This window comes from Somniosus microcephalus, unplaced genomic scaffold, assembly GCF_052327205.1.
Source record: "Somniosus microcephalus isolate GS21.2 unplaced genomic scaffold, FLI_Smic_1.0 unresolved_chr1, whole genome shotgun sequence".
Classification (NCBI taxonomy): domain Eukaryota; kingdom Metazoa; phylum Chordata; class Chondrichthyes; order Squaliformes; family Somniosidae; genus Somniosus; species Somniosus microcephalus.
In genome coordinates, this window is record NW_028225179.1 from 19009958 (window position 1) to 19030969 (window position 21012).

Consider the following 21012-nt stretch of genomic DNA (forward strand, 5'->3'; position numbering starts at 1 on the left):
AGCAAGCAGCACTGTCGGCTCAACTGTGAACGGATATTATCAAACCCGGAAACATCCTGGGAATGGACAATTTAACCCTTTCATCATTTCTAGCACAGCACAAATCCACAAGTCAACAGAAAGCAGAAAAACCTTCATCACATGAGATTAAACCAAACCCTAATCCTACAGATATATGTATACACGACCAGGGTATTTTACAGTGTAGAGGGAGCTTTACTCTGTATCTAACCCGTGCTGTACCTGCCCTGGGAGTGTTTGATGGGACAGTGTAGAGGGAGCTTTACTCTGTATCTAACCCCTGAGGTACCTGCCCTGGGAGTGTTTGATGGGACAGTGTATCTGGAGCTTTACTCTGTATCTAACCCGTGCTGTACCTGCCCTGGGAGTGTTTGATGGGGCAGTGTAGAGGGAGCTTTACTCTGTATCTAATCAGTGCTGTACCTGCCCTGGGAGTGTTTGATGGGACAGTGTAGAGGGAGCTTTATTCTGTATCTAACCCGTGCTGTACCTGCCCTGGGAGTGTTTGATGGGACAGTGTAGAGGGAGCTTTACTCTGTATCTAACCCGTGCTGTACCTGCCCTGGGAGTGTTTGATGGGACAGTGTAGAGGGAGCTTTACTCTGTATCTTACCCGTGCTGTACCTACCCTGGGAGTGTTTGATGGGACAGTGTAGAGGGAGCTTTACTCTGTATCTAACCCGTGCTTTACCTGCCCTGGGAGTGTTTGATGTTGATTCCAGGTGCTGAGAATTTTAAAATGTTCCATTCCCCCACAATGACTTCCAGAACCTCGATTGTAATAAAACACAAAGTAACAGAAGCTTCTCTCCTGGACACAGATATTGAAAGGACAGGGAATGTCTGTAACAAGTCATCAATTGGCTCTCGTCTTATCTTAGAAACAAGGACTCAATCGATTGTATGTATCAAACGAAGCTGATTTATTTGTACAGAATATTAAAATGCAGCTCAGTCATTGGGGTTTTAACATCCACAAAATATAAGATGGTCACTAATAAATCCAGGAGGGAATTCAGGAGAAACTTGGTTACCCAGAGAGTGGTGAGAATGTGGAACTCGCTACCACAGGGAGTGGTTGAGGCTAAAAGTATAGATGCATTTAAGGGGGAGCCACATGAGGGTGAAAGGGAGGCTAGAGCAGTTGGGCCAGATGGCCTGTTTCTGTGCTGCACCTTCTATGTAATACCATGAAAGGTCAAATGAAGGGAATCATCAGCTCAACAGGCTGACAGATTAACTAGCAGTACAAAATTTATAAAACATTTTCCACATTCACGTTGCCCCAGCTGCTGGCAGGGCAGAGTGAACTCGCTGGTGTCTCAGCAGGTCAGAAGACTGAGTGAATCTCTTCCCACACACAGAGCAGGTGAACGGCCTCTCCCCGGTGTGAAGACGCTGGTGTCTCAGCAGGTGAGATGACCGAGTGAATCTCTTCTCACACATGGAGCAGGTGAACGGCTTCTCCCCCGTGTGAACTCGCTGGTGAGTCAGCAGGTCAGATGACTGAGTGAATCCCTTACCACACACGGAGCAGGTGAATGGCCTCTCCCCAGTGTGAACTCGCTGGTGAGTCAGCAGGTGGGATGACTGAGTGAATCCCTTCCCACACATGTAGCAGGTGAACGGCCTCTCCCCCGTGTGAACTCGCTGGTGAGTCAGCAGGTAGGATGACTGAGTGAATCCCTTACCACACACGGAGCAGGTGAATGGCCTCTCCCCGGTGTGAACTCGCTGGTGAGTCAGCAGGTGGGATGAGTGAGTGAATCCCTTCCCACACATGGAGCAGGTGAACGGCCTCTCCCTGGTGTGAACTCGCTGGTGAGCCAGCAGGTCGGATGACCGAGTGAATCCCTTCCCGCACACAGAGCAGGTGAACGGCTTCTCTCTGGTGTGAACTCGCTGGTGTCTCAGCAGGTCGGATGACCGAGTGAATCCTTTCCCACACACGGAGCAGGTGAATGGCCTCTCCCCGGTGTGAAGATGGTGGTGTGCCTTCAGCTCTTGGGAACTATTAAAGCTCCTCCCACAGTCACAACATTTAAAGGGTCGCTCATCAGTGTGAACAAGCTGGTGTCTCAGCAGATGGTTGGACCGAGAGAATCGCTTCCCACACACGGAGCAGGGAAACAGCCCCTCTCCAGTGTCAGCACGCTGGTGATTCATCAGATTCCCAGGACTTTTGAAGCTCTTCCCACAGTCATAACATTGAAACGGTCTCTCATCAGTGTGAACAACATGCTGGTGTCTCAACAGGTGGGATGACTGAGTGAATCCCTTCCCACACACGGAGCAGGTGAACGGACTGTCCCCGGTGTAACTGTGCCGACGAACCTCCGACACAGATGTGGAACTGAATCCCATCCTGTTGTCCCCACCTTTACCCAGTTTCTCCCCGGTGTGACAGTGCACGTGTCTCGCCAGGTCAGGCGATCGGCTGAATCGAAGTCCACACATGGAACACGTGTGCGGTTTGTCCGCGCTGTGATCGCTGCTCTCTCCTTCCATGTGAAAAGGCCAATGATATTCAGGTCCTGATGAATCGAGCGACTCTGTCTGACCCGGACATGATTTTTGGTCTGAGCTTCCTGTCTGTAAATGCTCTACTTCTAAAACCCTGTAAAAAGAGTGTAGAAAGAGTAAGAGGGAGAATGTTGCCTCATGTCGCCCTTTCCCAGCCCAGGGGCAGTGAAGCTGATTTTCAGGCCCCAGCTGCTGCACAAGTTGGTTAGCCTACCATCAGTAGTTGGGAAAACGCTAAAGAGTCTATTATAAAGATTGTGATAACAGGACACTTAGAAAACATCAACGGGATTAGACAAAGTCAGCACAGATTTATGAAAGGGAAATAGTGTTTGACCAACCTACTGGAGCCTTTTGAGGATGTCACTGGTAGAATAGATAAGGGAGAACCAGTGGATGTGGTGTATTTGGATTTTCAGAAGGCCTTTGATAAAGTCCCACATAAGAGGTTAGTGTGCAAAATTAAGGCAATAGGATTGGGGGTGATATACTGGCATGGATTGAAAATTGGTTGACAGACAGGAAACAGAGAGTAGGAATAAATGGGTCTTTTTCGGGGTGTCAGGCAGTGACTAGTGGGGTACCGCAGGGATCAGTGCTTGGGCCCCAGCTATTCACAATATATATCAATGATTTGGATGAGGGAACCAAATGTAATATTTCCAAGTTTGCTGATGACACGAAACTAGGTGGGATTGTGATTTGTGAGGAGGATGCAAAGAGGCTTCAAGGTAATTTAGACAAGCTGAGTGAGTGGGCAAATATCAAATCAAATCAACTTTTATTGTCATTGTTAGTGCACAAGTGCAGTACAACGAAATGTAGGCTTGCGGCTCCCGAGAGTGTACAATTTGGATTAGGACACTTAAACATTTCAACATACATTTGTACATATATATTAGCATAAATATGGCCATAATAAAGTGCATCGGCAGGTGTGCAGGCTTTAGTGTTTATTTGTGGAGTTCAGTAGGATGACAGCCCTGGGAAAGAAGCTGTTCCTAAATCTGGTCGTACGGGTGCGAATGCATCTGTAGCGTCTTCCAGATGGTAGGAGGCAGATGCAGTATAATGTGAATAAATGTGAAGTTATCCACTTCAGTAGGAAAAACAGAAAGGCAGAATATTATTTAAATGGTGATAGATTGGGAAATGTTGATGTACAAAGGGACCTGGGTGTCCTTGTACACCAGTCACTGAAAGCAAACATGCAGGTGCAGCAAGCAGTTAGGAAGGCAAATGGTATGTTGGCCTTCATTGCAAGAGGATTTGAGTACAGGAGCAAGGATGTCTTACTACAGTTGTACAGGGCCTTGGTGAGACCACACCTGGAGTAGTGTGTGCAGTTTTGGTCTCCTGACCTAAGAAATGATATACTTGCCATAGAGGGAGAGCAGCGAAGGTTCACCAGACTGATTCCTGGGATGGCAGGACTGTCGTATGAGGAGAGATTGAGTTGACTAGGCCTGTATTCACTAGAGTTTAGAAGAATGAGAGAGGATCTCATTGGAACATATAAAATTCTGACAGGGCTAGACAGACTGGATGCAGGGAGGATGTTTCCCCTGGCTGGGGGGGTGGTCTAGAACGAGGGGTCACAATCTCAGAATACGGGGTAGGACATTTAGGACTGAGATGAGGAGAAATTTCTTCACTCAGAGGGTGGTGAACCTTTGGAATTCTCTACCACAGAAGGCTGTGGAGGCCAAGTCACTGAATATATTTAAGAAGGAAATGGATAGATTTCTAGACACAAAAGGCATCAAGGGGTATGGGGAGAGAGCGGGAATATGGTATTGAGATAGAGGAACAGCCCGGATCATATTGAATGGCCTACTCCTGCTCCTATTTTTCTATGTTTCTCTGCACTGCAGCCAATGCAAGTATATCCTTCCCTAAATATGGAGACCAAAACTGTACGCAGTACTCCAGGTGTGGTCTCACCAGCACCCTGTAAAGTTGCATCAAAACTTCCCTACTTTTATACTCCATACCCCTTGCAATAAAGGCAATTCCATTTGCTTTCCAAATTACTTGCTGTACCTGCATGCTAACTTTCAGAAGTTAGCATGCAGAAGCAACAATAAGGAGGCACATTCATAGGACAGAAACATAGAAGATAGGAGTAGGCCATTTTGCCCCTCGAGCATGCTCCGCCATTCAATGAGATCATGGCTGATCATCCAAATTCAGTACCCTGTCCCTGCCTTCTCCCCATATCCCTTGATCCCTTTAGCCTTAAGAAATATATCAAACTCCTTCTTGAATATATTTAATGAATTGGCCTCCACTGCCTTCTGTGGTAGAGAATTCCACAGGTTCACCACTCTCTGGGTGAAGAAATTCCTCCTCATCTCTGTCCTAAATGGCTTACCCCTTATCCTCAGACTGTGACACCTGGTTCTGGACTCCCAACCATCGGGAACATCCTTCCTACATCTAGTCTGTCTAGTCCTCTTAGAATTTTATAAGTTTCAATGAGATCCCCTCTCATTCTTCTAAACTCCATCGAGTATAAGCCCAATCGACCCAATCTCTCCTCATATATCATTCCTGCCATCCCAGATATCAGTCTGGTAAATCTTCGCTGCACTCCCTCCATGGCAAGAACATCCTTCCTCAGATAAGGCGACCAAAACTGCACACAATACTCAAGATGTGGTCTCACCAAGGCCCTGTACAACTGCAGCAAGACATCCTTGTTCCTTTACTCGAACCCTCTCGCTACGAAGGCCAACATACCATTTGCCTTCTTAACCGCCTGCTGCACCTGCATGCTTACCTTCAGCGACTGGTGCACAAGGACACCCAGGTCTTGTTGCACTTCCCCTTCTCCCAATCTATTACCGTTCAGATAATAATCTGCCTTCCTGTTTTTGCCACCAAGTGGATAACCTCGCATTTATTCACGTTATATTGCATCTGCCATGCTTCTGCCCAATCACCCAACCTGTCCAAATCATACTGGAGTTTCTCGGCATCCTCCTCACAGCACACACGCCCACCCAGCTTTGTGTCGTCAGCAAACTTGGAGATATTACATCTAGTTCCCTCGTCTAGATCATTTATATATATTGTGAATAGCTGGGGTCCCAGGACCGATCCCTGCGGTACTCCACCGGTCACTGCCTGCCATTCGGAAAAAGACCCGTTTTTTCCAACTCTTTGCTTCCTGTCTGCCAACCAGTTCTCTATCCAAGTCAGTACCTTGCCCCCAATCCCATGTGTTTTAACTTTGCACGCTAATCTCTTATGCGGGACCTTATGGAAAGCCTTCTGAAAGTCCAAATACACCACATCCACTTATCTCCCTTACCTATTCTACCAGTTACAGTCAGGGTAGGCAGTCAGGCTGATGGGATGAAATCTGGGTGGAGAACTGTTTGTACAATCAGTTTCAAAATTCTCATCCTGGTGCAAATCCCTCCATGGCCTCACCCCCCTCCCCATCTCTATCTCCTCCAGCCACCCCCCCCACCAAAGAGATCTCTGCGCTCCTCCAATTCTGCCCTCTTGAGCATCCCTGATTTTTAATCGCTCCACCATTGGCCGCTGTGCCTTCAGCTGCCTGGGCCCCGAGCTCTGGAATTCCCTCCCTAAACCTCTCCGCCTCTCTTTCTTCCTTTAAGATGCTCCTTAAAACCCACCTCTGTGACCAAGCTTTTGGCCATCTCCCCTAATATCTCCTTATGTGGCTCGGTGTCAAATTTTTTGTCTTCTCATACTCCTATGAAGCACCTTGTGACGTTTTACTATTTTAAAGGCGCAATATAAATACTACTTGTTGGTGTAGATTTCTGTATTGTGAACCTGTCCATTTTTAGAGACTTCAGGCTTTCTTGAACAGTCTCTCTGTTTTCTGAAGATGAAGTTTAATTCCATTTCCCCCCCCACAGTTTCCACATGTACGCTGATGACACCCAGCTCTACATCACTACCACTTCTCTCAACCCCTCCACTGTCTCTGAATGGTCAGACTGCTTGTCCGACATCCGGTTCTGGATTAGCAGAAATGTTCTCCAATTAAATATCGAAGACCGAAGCTATTGACGTATGATATGATATGATTGGGATTACGGAAACATGGCTCCAGGGTGACCAGGGCTGGGAACTCAACATCCAGGGGTATTCAATATTGAGGAAAGACAGGCAAAAAGGAAAAGGAGGTGGGGTAGCATTGCTGGTTAAAGAGGAGATTAACACAACAGTAAGGAAGGATATTAGCTCTGATGATGTGCAATCTGTATGGGTAGAACTGAGAAATACCAAGGGACAGAAAACATTAGTGGGAGTTGTATACAGACCCCCAAACAGTAATGTGGAGGTTGGGAATGGCATTAAAAGGGAAATTAGCGACACGTGCAATAAGGGCACAGCAGTTATCATGGGTGACTTTAATCTACATATAGATTGGGCTAAACAAATTAGTAACAATACTGTGGAGGAGGAATTCCTGGAGTGTATACAGGATGGTTTCCTGGACCAATATGTCAAGGAACCAACTAGAGATCAGGCCATCTTAGACTGGGTATTATGTAATGAGAAAGGAATAATTAACAATCTTGTTGTGCGAGGCCCCTTGGGGCATAGCGATCATAATATGATCGAATTCTTCATTAAGATGGAGAGTGAAGTAGTTGACTCAGAGTCCTGAATTTAAATAAAGGAAATTATAATGGTCTGAGGAGCGAGTTGGGTAGGATTGATTGGGGAATGCCACTCAAAGGGTTGACGGTGGATAGGCAATGGCAAACATTTAAAGATCGCATGGATGAACTGCAGAATTTGTTCATCCCTGTTTGGTATAAAAATAAAACAAAAAAGGTGAATCAACCGTGGCTAACAAAGGAAATTAGGGATAGCATAAGATCCAAGGAGAGGAGATATAAATTGGCCAGAAAAAGCAGCAAACCTGAGGATTGGGAGCAGTTTAGGATTCAGCAAAGGAATTAATTAAGAGGGGGAAATAGAGTATGAGAGTAAGCTTTCATGGAACATAAAAACGGACTTTAAAAGCTTCTATAGATATGTGAAGAGAAAAAGATTGGTGAAGTCAAGCATAGGTACCTTGCAGTCAGAATCAGGGGAATTTATAATGGGGAACAAAGAAATGGCAGACCAATTAAATATATACTTTGGTTCTGTCTTCACAAAGGAGGACACAAATAACCTCCCAGAGATGTCGGGGAACATAGGGTCTAATGAGAGGGAGGAATTGAAAGAAATCAGTATTTGTATGGAAATGGTGTTAGGGAAATTGACGGGATTGAAGGCCGATAAATCCCCAGGGCCTGATAATCTACATCCTAGGGTACTTAAGGAAGTGGCCCTAGAAATTGTAGATGCATTGCTGGTCATCTTCCAAAATCCGATAGACTCTGGAACAGTTCCCATGGATTGGAGGGTAGCTAATGTTACCCCACTATTCAAAAAAGGTGGTAGAGAGAAAACGGGGAATTATAAACCGGTAAGCCTGACATCGGTAGTGGGGAAAATGCTAGAGTCCATTATAAAAGATGTAATAGCAGAGCACTTGGAAAACGGTGACAGGATCGGACAAAGTCAACATGGATTTACAAAAGGTAAATGGTGCTTGACTAATCTACTGGAATTTTTAGAGGATGTAACTGGTAAAATAGATAATGGAGAACCAGTGGATGTGGTGTATTTGGACTTTCAGAAGGCTTTCGATAAGGTCCCGCATAAGAAATTAGCGTGCAAAGTTAAGGCACATGGGATTGGGGGCAAGGTATTGACTTGGATAGAGAACTGGTTGGCAGACAGGAAGCAAAGAGTTGGAATAAACTGGTCTTTTTCTGAGTGGCAGGCAGTGACTAGTGGGGTGCCGCAGGGGTCGGTCCGAGGACCCCAGCTGTTCACAATATATATTAATGATCTAGACGAGGGAACTAGAGGTAATATCTCCAAGTTTGCAGACGACACAAAGCTGGGTGGGCGTGTCTGCTGTGAGGAGGATGCCGAGAAACTCCAGTATGATTTGGACAGGTTGGGTGATTGGGCAGAAGCATGGCAGATGCAATATAACGTGGATAAATGCGAGGTTATCCACTTTGGTGTCAAAAACAGGAAGGCAGATTATTATCTGAATGGCAATAGATTGGGAGAAGGGGAAGTGCAACGAGACCTGGGTGTCCTTGTGCACCAGTCGCTGAAGGTAAGCATGAAGGTGTAGCAGGCGGCTAAGAAGGCAAATGGCATGTTGGCCTTTGTAGCGAGAGGGTTCGAGTACAGGAACAAGGATGTCTTGCTGCAGTTGTACAGGGCCTTGGTGAGACCACACCTTGAGTATTGTGTGCAGTTTTGGTCGCTTTATCTGAGGAAGGATGTTCTTGCCATGGAGGGAGTGCAGCGAAGATTCACCAGGCTGATACCTGGGATGGCAGGAATGACGTATGAGAGATTGGGTCGACTGGGCTTATACTCGCTGGAGTTTAGAAGAATGAGAGGGGATCTCATTGAAACTTATAAAATTCTAACAGGACTAGACAGACTAGATGTAGGAAGGATGTTCCCGATGTCGGGGAGTCCAGAACCAGGGGTCACAGTCTAAGGATAAGGGGTAAGCCATTTAGGACAGAGATGAGGAGGAATTTCTTCACCCAGAGAGTGGTGAACCTGTGGAATTCTCTACCACAGAAGGCAGTGGAGGCCAATTCATTAAATATATTCAAGAAGGAGATAGATATAGTTCTTAAAGCTAAAGGGATCAAGGAATATGGGGAGAAAGCAGGGACCGGGTACTGAAGTTGGATGATCAGCCATGATCTTATTAAATGGCGGAGCAGGCTCGAGGGGCCGAATGGCCGACTCCTGCTCCTATCTTCTGTGTTTCGGTCCCCGCCACAAACTCCGCTCCCTGGCCACTGACTCCATCCATCTCCCGAACAATGGGTGACCACCAGAAGGAAAAGGAGGACCAGGCAAGTAGTGCAGGAGTCCCCCCGAGTGCATCTCGCTCTGGTGAGGGTTCCTCTGGGGAGTACAGCCAGAGCCAAGTTATCGGCACTAAGGGTGGCTCAGCTGTACCGGAGTGGGGGGAAATCAGGAAAAGCAATAGCGATAGGGGATTCGATAGTTAGGGGAACAGACTGGTGTTTCTGCGGTCGCAGATGTGACTCTAGGATGGTATGATGCCTCCCTGGTGCCAGGCTCAAAGATGTCACTGAACGGCTGCCGGACAGGTGAACAGTCAGAGGTCGCGGCCCATATCGCTACCGACGACATAGGCAGAAAGAGGAATGAGGTCCTGCAGGCAGATTTTAGGGAGCTAGGAGAGAGAGATTAAAAAGCAGGACCTCAAAAAGGTAGTAATCTCCGGATTACTCCTGGTGCCACGTGTGAGCGAGGATAGAAACAGGAGGATAGAGCAGATGAATGCGTGGCTGGAGAGATGGTGCAGGAGGGAGGGATTTAGATTCCTGGGACATTGGGACCGGTTCTGATGGAGGTGGGACCTGTACAGGTCAGACGGGTGTAAGATTCGCGAAATTTTCATTAAATAATCACGCAGGAAAATAGGGTTAATAAAACAGCTTTATTGACCAAAGAAGCTTATACAGAGAAACCTTTGATAAAAGGGCACACAAAAATGGCCGCCAGACCTCGTGACCAGCTTCTGGGACCATTTGAATTTCTGTTACTGCAAGCCAGACAGGCTTGTGGATTGAGGGCATTAAAAGCCGGCGAAAACCAGTTTCGGGAAGCTGAAACTCATGGAACTGAGCATAAATATTGATTAGATTATAAGTACAGGACAGATTTGGGTGGCAGGATGAGACCCATCAAGAAATGAGCGGACAATTGAACGAACGCTTAAACCCATTTACACTGTACAAAGAGAAGCCGTTTAACAGCCATCCAGGGCAATCTCCAGACCGATCAATATACAAACCAAGTTACGGTGACAAAGCAAAGACATTATCGGCCCAGGAAGGCCAGTTAAGCTATCACCGACTCCCGTTATGAAGACAAAACACCCCTGCAGAGAGTTCTGCCCGCCAAAATTATTACAAAGACAGGACTATGATTTGGCGGGAGATAAGAATGTTCCAAAAAAGTATAACTGTGAATTGAGTAAAGTCCAAGGACGCTTGGGGACAGACTCTTCGGTTAAACGGCACTTCGGTTCGGAACGTGTTCAGTGTTCGGCCAGGCAAGGCCCGGCCACGACGAGAAGAATTTGGCTTGGAAGCCAGCTCGGCCAGGAAAGGCCCAGCCACGACGGGAAGACGACGGGAAGAAGACGAGGGAGGCCCGGGTACTTTTGTCGGGAGATCATCGACGACCCAGGCCGGAGAAGAAGACACTCAGGTCCCGGAGCCCAGGATCCAGTTCTTCAACATCACATCGGTAACGGATTCATCCGTGTGCATCCAGTTCTTAAAAATCACATCGGAAACGGATCCATCCGTGGCGAGCGCTCACCAAGGCTGTGCCGGCTGCCTACATCGCAGGAGAACCAAGAGGATAACAAGCTGCGCCAGAAGCTTCCAAACCCACGTGACGACGGAAAGCTGTGTCGAAAGGCTGCAAAGCCCTTTTCGCAATTCTTAAAGTGGTGAGCATGGTCCCGGGTCCCTCAAATCGAAACTTAGTTAGGTTTAGGGGAGGGGGTTAAGGGTAATTGTAATGTGTTACCCCTTTCACGATGTGCCATGTGTTCCCCATTTCTATAGAGTTAAGTTTATAGATGTGTGCATGCTTGTCGTTGCTTTAATCTGTGCATATGACATGTATTTTATAATGCTGCAAACTGTTCAATAAAGGCATCCATTTCGTGCTATTCGACCTGGTCTATTGAGTTTTTCTGCACTACAGCTCCCTGCACCTAAGTCCAAGGTCTAGAACCGTAGGGGCGAGTGGGTCGAACCACTCACGGGTAATTATTGCAAGAAGCCTGGCAGGAGACCAGAGCAAGCAAGAGAAACCCCCTACACGGGTTACACCTCAACAGAGCCGGGACCAATATCCTCACTGGGGGGTTTGCTGGTGCTGTTGGGGAGGGTTTAAACCAATTGAGCAGGGGGATGGGCACCAGGATGGCTATGATAAATTGACCCTTAGTGTTAGGGGGATTAAATACGTGGGGTTACGGGGATAGGGTGAGATATGTGTTGGTGTAGGGGTTACAGGGATCGGGTGGGATATGTGTCGGTGCAGGCTCGATGGGCCGAAATGGCCTCTATCTGCACTGTGGGGTTTCTGTGATGTAGCATTAGCCAGGACAAACATGGTGCACAAAAGAGTGGGAGATACAAAGAGCACTAGAGTAAGAAATAGTACGGTATTAGGTGGGGTCAGTCTAAGAGAATACTGTGGCAGAGCCACCAAGAGACTCTTGCAGTAATGTATATAATTGCCTTTAACAGGGGTTCGTTACCTTTAATTGTTTGCTTTGTATAAATAGCGCAGGTTCGGTAAAATGTCGATCCAGCGCGATGACGTCATCACGCAGGTCACGTGACGTTCCCAATGGCGGGAAACGTGATGACATCAGAGGGGGGAGGCGTTCTCTCTCAGTCCTCGTGGAACCAGTTTGAGTACAGACCTGTTTAGAGTTTCTCCTGCGTTTTTGTTTGAAACTTTTACCAGTTTGCATTAAACCTCATTTGGTTAGCTGATAGTCTCGATCTCAGTACTTTCGTTAGGAATTTGACAATTCCTACAATACAAGAATTTTACAGTGCATGTATTTAAACGCACAAAGTGTAGTAAGTAAGGTTGGTGAGCTGCAGGCACTAATAGCCACATGGGAATGTGATGTGCTGATAACAGAGACCTGGCTCAAAAAAGGGCAGGATTAGGTATTAAAAATTCCTGGATATCAGGTGTTCAGGAAAGATAGGGAAGGAAAGAAAGGTTGTGGTGGTGTGGCAGTATTGATTAAAGGGGTATATTACAGTGCTCCTTGAAAAAGCCTCCTTGAAAAGATACAACATCCCCACCGACACCTGGGAATCCCTGGCCCAAGACCGCACAAAGTGGAGGAGAAGCATCCGGGAAGCGCCGAACACCGAGTCTCTTCACCGGGAGCAAGTGGAAGCCAAGCGCAGGCAGCGCACGTCAACCTAAGCACCCCACCCACCCGCCCCTTCAACCACCGTCTGGTACACCTGTGACAGAGACTGTCGGTCCCACACTGGACTCATCAGTCACCTGAGAACTCATTTTTAATGTGGAAACAAGTCATCCTCGGTTCCGAGGGACTGCCTAAGAAGGAAGAAGGAGAATATTACAGTGCTGGAGAGAGAGGATGTCCTGGAGAGATCAAGGACAGAATCTATTTGGTTTGAGTTAAGAAACAATAGAGGTGCCATTACACTACTAGGTGTATTCTATAGGCTACCGACTAGTGGGGACAATATGGAGGAGCACATTTGCAGGGAAATTACAGAGAGATGCAAGAACAATAGAATAGTGATAATGGGGGACTTCAATTATCCTAATATAGACTGGGATAGTAATAGTGTAAAGGGCAGACAGTGGGAAGAATTTCTGAAGTGTGTTCAGGAGAACTTTCTTGATCAGTACGTTTCCGGCCCAACGAGGAAGGAGGCATTGCTGGATCTGGTTCTGGGGAATGAGGTGCGTCAGGTGAATCAAGTTTCAGTAGGGGAATATTTAGGGAAGAGTGATCATAATATCATAAGGTTTAGGTTAGCTCTGGAAAAGGACAGGGAGCAATCTAGAGTCAAAATACTTAATTGGAGGAGGGGGGGCAATTTCAGTGGGATGAGAACAGAGCTGGCCCGGGTAAATTGGAATCAATGATTGTCAGGCAAAACTGTAATCGAACAATAGGCTGCCTTTAAAGATGAGATGATTCAGGTACAGTCGAGGTACATTCCCACGAGGGGGAAAGGTAGGGCAAATAAAACCAGAGCTCCCTGGATGACAAAAGGCATAGAGAGTAAGAAAGCAGAAAAAAGGGGGCGTATGACAGATGTCAGGTTGAGAATACATAGAAGATAGGAGCAGGAGTAGGCCATTCGGCCCTTCGATCCTGCTCCGCCATTCAATGAGATCATGGCTGATCATTCAAATTCAGTATCCTGTCCCTGCCTTCTCCCCATATCCCTTGATCCCTTAAGCCTTAAGAAATATATCCAACTCTTTCTTGAATATATTTAATGAACTGGCCTCCACCGCCCTCTGTGGCAGAGAATTCCACAGGTTCACCACTCTCTGGGTGAAGAAATTCCTCCTCATTTCAGTCCTAAATGTCCTACCCCTTATCCTTAGACTATGACCCCTGGTTCTGGACTCCCCGACCATCGGGAACATCCTTCCAGCATCTAGTCTGTCTAGGCCTGACAGAATTTTATAGGTTTCGATGAGATCCCCTCTCAATCTTCTAAACGCCAGTGAGTATAAGCCCAATCGACACAATCTCTCCTCATACGTCATTCCTGCCGTCCCAGGTATCAGCCTGGTGAATCTCCGCTGCACTCCTTCCATGGCAAGAACGTCCTTCCTCAGATAAGGCGACCAATACTGCACACAATACTCAAGGTGCGGTCTCACCAAGGCCCTGTACAACTGTAGCAAGACATCCTTGTTCCTGTACTCGAACCCTCTTGCTACGAAGGCCAACATACCATTTGCCTTCTTAACCGTCTGCTGCACCTGCATGCTTACCTTCAGCGACTGGTGCACAAGAACACCCAGGTCTCTTTGCACTTCCCCTTCTCCCAATCTATTGCCATTCAAATAATAATGTGCCTTCCTGTTTTTGCCACCAAAGTGGATAACCTCACATTTATCCACATTATAGTGCATTTGCCATGTTTCTGCCCAATCACCTAACCTGTCCAAATCGTACTGGAGTTTCATGACATCCTCCTCGCAGCATGCCCTCCAACCCAGCTTTGTGTCGTCTGCAAATTTGGAGATATTACATCCAATTCCCTCATCCAGATCATTAATATATATTGTGAACAGCTGGGGTCCTAGGACCGATCGGTACCCCACTAGTCACTGCCTGCCACATGGAAAACGACCCGTTTATTCCAACTCTTTGCTTTCTGTCCGCCAACCAGTTCTCTATCCAAGTCAATACCTTGCCCCCAATCCCATGTGCCTTAATTTTGCACGCTAATCTCTTATGCGGGACCTTATCGAAAGCCTTCTGAAAGTCCAAATACACCACATCCACTGGTTCTCCCTTATCTATTTTACCAGTTACATCCTCAAAAAATTCCAGTAGATTAGTCAAGCATGATTTACCTTTTGTAAATCCATGTTGACTTTGTCCGATCCTGTCACTGCTTTCCAAGTGCTCTGCTATTACATCTTTTATCATGGACTCTAGCATTTTCCCCACTACCGATGTCAGGCTTACCGGTCTATAATTCCCCGCTTTTTCTCTGCCACCTTTTTTGAATAGTGGGGTAACATTAGCTACCCTCCAATCCATGGGTACTGTTCCAGAGTCTATCGAGTTCTGGAAGATGACCAGCATTGCATCTACTATTTCTAGGGCCACTTCCTTAAGTACCCTGGGATGTAGATTATCAGGCCCTGGGGATATATCGGCCTTCAGTCCCATCAATTTTCCTAACACCATTTCCCTACAAATACTGATTTCTTTCAGTTCCACCCTTTCATCAGACCCTATGTTTCCCAGTATTTCTGGGAGGTTATTTGTGTCCTCCTTTGTGAAGACAGAACCAAAATATGTATTTAGTTGGTCTGCCATTTCTTTGTTCCCCATTATAAATTCCCCCGATTCTGACTGCAAGGGACCTACGCTTGACTTCACCAATCTTTTACTCTTCACATATCTATAAAAGCTTTTACAGTCAGTTTTTATGTTCCCTGCAAGCTTACTCTCATATTCTATTTTCCCTTTTTTAATTAATCCCTTTGTCCTCCTTTGTTGAATCCTGAACTGCTCCCAATCCTCAGGATTATTGCTTTTTCTGGCCAATTTGTATGTCCTCTCCTTGGATCTTATGCTATCCCTAATTTCCCTTGTTACCCATGGTTGAGTCACCTTTATTGTTTTATTTTTATGCCAAACTGGGATGAACAACTTCGGTAGTTCATCCATTCGGTCTTTGAATGTTTGCCATTGCCTATCCACCGTCAACCCTTTGAGTGCCATTCCCCAATCAATCCTACCCAACTCGCTCCTCAGACCATCGTAGTTTCCTTTATTTAAATTGAGGACCCTTGTTTCTGAGTCAACTACTTCATTCTCCATCTTAATGAAGAATTCGATCATATTATGATCGCTCCGACCCAAGGGGCCTCGTACAACAAGATTGCTAATTAATCCTTTCTCGTTACATAATACCCAGTCTAAGATGGCCTGATCTCTGGTTGGTTCCTCGACATATTGGTCCAGGAAACCATCCCGTAAACACTCCAAGAATTCCTCCTCCACAGTATTGTTACCAATTTGGTTAGCTCAATCTATATGTAGATTAGTCACCCATGATGACTGCTGTGTCCTTATTGCACGCTTCTTTAATTTCCCTTTTAATGCCATCCCTAACCTCCGCCTTACTGTTTGGAGGTCTATATACCACTCCCACTAATGTTTTTTTCCCCTTAGTATTTCTCAATTCTACCCATACAGATTCCACATCATCAGAGCTAATATCCCTTCTTTAACCAGTAAGGCTACCCCACCTCCCTTTCCTTTTTGCCTATCTTTCCTGAATATCGAATACCCCTGGATGTTGAGTTCCCAGTCTTGGCCTTCCTTGAGCCACGTTTCCATTATCCCAACCAAATCATATTCATTTACCTCTATTTGTGCAGCCAATTCATCCACCTTATTACAAATGCTCCTCGCATTAAGACACAAAGCCTTCAGGCTTGTTTTTTTAACGCTCTTAGACCTATTAGAATTATTATTTACTGTGGCCACGTTTGATTTAAACCGTTGATTTCTCTGGCTGCCACTTTTGTTTTTCTCCTTCCTATCTTTTGCTTTTATCCTTGTTTCCCTTGCCTCTGTCTCCCTGCTCAGGTTCCCAACCCCCTTCCATTTTAGTTTAAACCCTCCCCCACAGCACTAACAAACAAACCCCCTAGGACATCGGTTCCAGCCCTGCCCAGGTGTAGACCGTCCGGTTTGAACTGGTCCCACCTCCCCCAGAACCGGTTCCAATGTCCCAGGAACTTGAATCCCTCCCCCTGGCACCATTCCTCTAGCCACATATTCATCTGAAGTATCCTTCTATTTCTACTCTGAATAGCACGTGGCACTGGTAGCAATCCTGAGATTACTACCTTTGAGGTCCTGTTTTTTAATTGACCTCCTAACTCCCTATATGCCGCTTTTAGGACCTCATCCCGCTTTTTACCTACATCGTTGGTGCCTATATGCACCACGACAACTGGCTGTTCACCCTCCCCTTCCAAGATGTTCTGCAGCCGCTCGGAGACATCCTTGACCCTTGCACAAGTGAGAACCAGGCTGAATACAGAAAGTTCAGAGGGGAAGTGAAAAAGGAAATAAGGACAAAGAGAGTATGAGAATAGACTGGCAGCTAACATAAAAAGAAATCTGAAAGTCTTCTATAAGCATATAAATAGTAAACGGGTAGTAAGAGGAGGGGTGGGACCGATTAGGGACCGAAAAGGAGACCTACGCATGGAGGCAGAGGGTAAGGCTGAGGTACTAAATCAGTACTTTGCATCTGACTTCACCAAGGAAGAAGATGCTGACTAATCTATTGGAATTTTTTGAGGGAGTAACTGGTAGAATAGATGGGGGAGAGCCAGTAGATGTGGTGTACCTGGACTTCCAAAAGGCCTTCGATAAGGTCCCACATAAAAGATTAGCATGGAAAATTGAGGCTCATGGGATAAAGGGGAAAGTTTTGGCGTGGATAGGGAACTGGCTGTCAGATAGAAAACAGAGAGTTGGAATAAACGGCTCATTTTCTGAATGGCAGGCAGTAACAAGTGGGGTACCACAGGGATCTGTCCTGGGCCCCCAGCTGTTCACAATTTACATTAATGACCTGGATCAGGGAGTCGGATGCAGCATTTCCAAATTTGCAGACGACACTAAACTAGGAGGGGGGGTGGGCTCAGAGGAAGAGACCAGGAAGCTCCAGAGCGATTTGGACAGACTGGGCGATTGGGCGGATAAATGGCAGATGCACTATAATGTGGACAAGTGCGAAGTTATCCACCTTGGGTGCAGGAACGGGAGGGCAAATTATTATTTAAATGGCAATAGATTGGGAGAGGGGGAAGTACAGAGAGACCTGGGTGTTCTTGTACACCAGTCACTGAAGGCGAGCATGCAGGTGCAACAGGCGGTCAAGAAGGCAAACGGTATGCTGGCCTTCATAGCAAAAGGGTTAGAATACAGGAACAGGGATACCTTGCTGCAGCTGTACAGGGCACTGGTGAGACCACACCTCGAGTACTGTGTACAGTTTTGGTCGCCTCATCTGAGGAAGGATGTTCTTGCCATGGAGGGGGTGCAGCGGCGATTCACCAGGCTGATACCAGGAATGGCGGGAATGACCTATGAGGAGAGACTATGTAGTTTAGGGATGTACACACTGGAGTTTAGAAGATTGAGAGGGGACCTCATAGAAGTGTATAAAATTCTGACAGGTCTAGACAGACTGGATGCAGAAGGAATGTTTCCCTTGGCGGGTGAGAACAGAACTAGAGGACATAATTTAAGGATAAGGGCTAAACCATTTAGGACAGAGATGAGGGGGAATTTCTTCACTCAGAGAGTGGTGAACCTGTGGAACTCATTGCCACAGAGGGCAGTGTACGCCAGCTCATTAAATATATTTAAGAGGGAATTAGATATATTTCTACGGGCAAAAGGGGTTAAGGGTTACGGAGAGAAGGCGGGGACGGGATACTGAATTAAAGGATCAGCCATGATCTCATCGAATGGCGGAGCAGGCACGAAGGGCCGAATGGCCTACTCCTGCTCCTATCTTCTATGTATCTATGTATAGACATAGTGAAGGAGGAGGTAGAGGAGATACTGGATGGGCTAAATTTTGATAAAGAGGAGGTACTAGAAACGCTGGCTGTACTTAAAGTAGATAAGTGACCATGACTGGATGGGATGCATCCTAGGATGCTGAGGGAAGTAAAAGGTGGAAATTGCGGAGGTACCGACCATAATCTTCCAATCCTCCTTGGATACGGGGGTGGTGCCAGAGGACTGGAGAATTGCAAATGTTACACCCTTGTTCAAGAAAGGGTGTAAGGATAAACCCAGCAACTACAGGCCAGTCAGTTTAACCTTGGTAGTGGGGAAGCGTTTAGAAACGATAATCCGGGACAAAATTAACAGTCACTTGGATAAGTGTGAATTAATTAAGGGAAGCCAGCACGGATTTGTTAAAGGCAAATCGTGTTTAACCAACTTGATTGAGTTTTTTGATGATGTAACGGAGAGGGTTGATGAGGACAATGCGGTTGATGTAAGTCTGACATCGGTAGTGGGGGAAATGCTAGAGTCCATTATAAAAGATGTAATAGCAGAGCACTTGGAAAACAGTGACAGGATCGGACAAAGTCAACATGGATTTACAAAAGGTAAATCGTGCTTGACTAATCTACTGGAATTTTTTGAGGATGTAACTGGTAGAATAGATAAGGGAGAACCAGTGGATGTGGTGTATTTGGACTTTCAGAAGGCTTTCGATAACATCCCGCATAAGAGATTAGCGTGCAAAGTTAAAGCACACGGGATTGGGGGCAAGGTACTGTCTTGGATAGAGAACTGGTTGGCAGACAGGAAGCAAAGAGTTGGAATGAATGGGTCTTTTTCCGAGTGGCAGGCAGTGACTAGTGGGGTACCGCAGCGATCGGTCCTTGGACCCCAGCTATTCACAATATATATTAATGATCTAGACGAGGGAACTAGATGTAATATCTCCAAGTTTGCAGACGACACAAAGCTAAGTGGGCGTGTGTGCTGTGAGGAGGATGCCAAGAAACTCCAGTATGACTTGGAAAGGTTGGGTGATTATACTGCATTTGCCATGCATCTGCCCAATGTGGATAAATGTGAGATTATCCACTTTGGTGGCAAAAACAGGAAGACAGATTATTATCTGAATGGCAATAGATTGGGAAAAGGGCAAGTTCAACAAGACCTGGGTGTCCTTGTGCACCAGTCGCTGAAGGTAAGCATGCAGGTGCAGCAGGCGGTTAAGAAGGCAAATGGTATGTTGGCCTTCATAGCGAAAGGGTTTGAGTACAGGAACAAGGAAGTCTTGCTGCAGTTGTACAGGGCCTTGGTGAGAACACACCTTGAGTATTGTGTGCAGTTTTGGTCGCCTTATCTGAACAAGGATGTTCTTCCCATGGAGGGAGTGCAGCTAAGATTCACCAGACTGAAACCTGGGATGGCAGGAATGACATATGAGGAGAGATTGGGTCGATTGGGCTTATACTCGCTGGAGTTTAGAAGAATGAGGGGGGATCTCATTGAAACTCATAAAATTATAGCAGGACGAGACAGACTAGATGCAGGAAGGATGTTCCCGATGGCGGGGGAATCCAGAACCAGGGGTCACAGTTTAAGGATAAGGCATAAGCCATTTAGGACAGAGATGAGGAGGAATTTCTTCACCCAGAGAGTGGTGAACCTGTGGAATTCTCGACCACAGAAGGCAGTTGAGGCCAATTCATTAAATATATTCAAGAAGGAGTTAGATATATTTCTTAAGGCTAAAAGGATCAAGGGATACGGGGAGAAAGCAGGGACAGGGTACTGAAATTGGATAAACAGCCATGACCTCATTGAGTGCCGGAGCAGGCTCAAGGGGCCGAATGGCCTACTCCTGCTCCTATCTTCTATGTTTCTATGATGTGGTGTACCTGGACTTCCAAAAGGCATTTGATAAAGTGCCACAGCCATGGGCTTCAACTTTTCTGGCAAGCCCATTACTAAAAGGGACAGTGGCAGCATGGATATGAAATTGGCCTAGTGACAGGAAAGAGAGAGTAGTGGTGAACGGTTGTTTTTCGGACTGGAGGAAGGTACACAGTGGCGTTCCCCAGGTGTTGGTTCTAGGACCACTGCTTTTCTTGATATGTTCTGGATGAGCAAATATTTTCTCCAATTAAATATTGGGAAGACCGAAGCCATTGTTTTCGGTCCCCGCCCCAAACTCCGTTCCCTAGCCACTGACTCCATCCCTCTCTCTAACATCTGTCTGTGGCTGAACCACACTGTTCGCAACCTTGGTGTCATATTTGACCCTGAAATGAGCTTCTGACCACATATCCACAGCATAACAAAGACCGCCTACTTCCACCTCGGTAACATCGCTCCGTAACATCGCCTCAGCTCATCCGCTGCTGAAACCCACATCCAGGCCTTTGTTCCCTCTAGACTTGACTATTCTAACCCACTCCTGGCTGGCCTCCCACGTTCCATCCCACGTAAACTTGAGGTCATCCAAAACTCTGCTGCCCGTGTCCTAACTCGCACCAAGT

At 46.5% G+C, this 21012-nt stretch overlaps 1 protein-coding gene across 1 annotated transcript in view; it reads right to left on the reverse strand.

Annotated features, from left to right (window-relative positions):
- Positions 1–1296: 1296 nt before the first annotated feature.
- Positions 1297–21012, reverse strand: part of LOC147093788 (uncharacterized) — a 139719-nt gene continuing 120003 nt past the window's right edge. The window contains exon 7 of the mRNA XM_085974217.1: positions 1297–2016. Coding sequence (XP_085830343.1) covers positions 1297–2016 — 720 coding nt within the window. The remainder of the gene's footprint in view (positions 2017–21012) is intronic.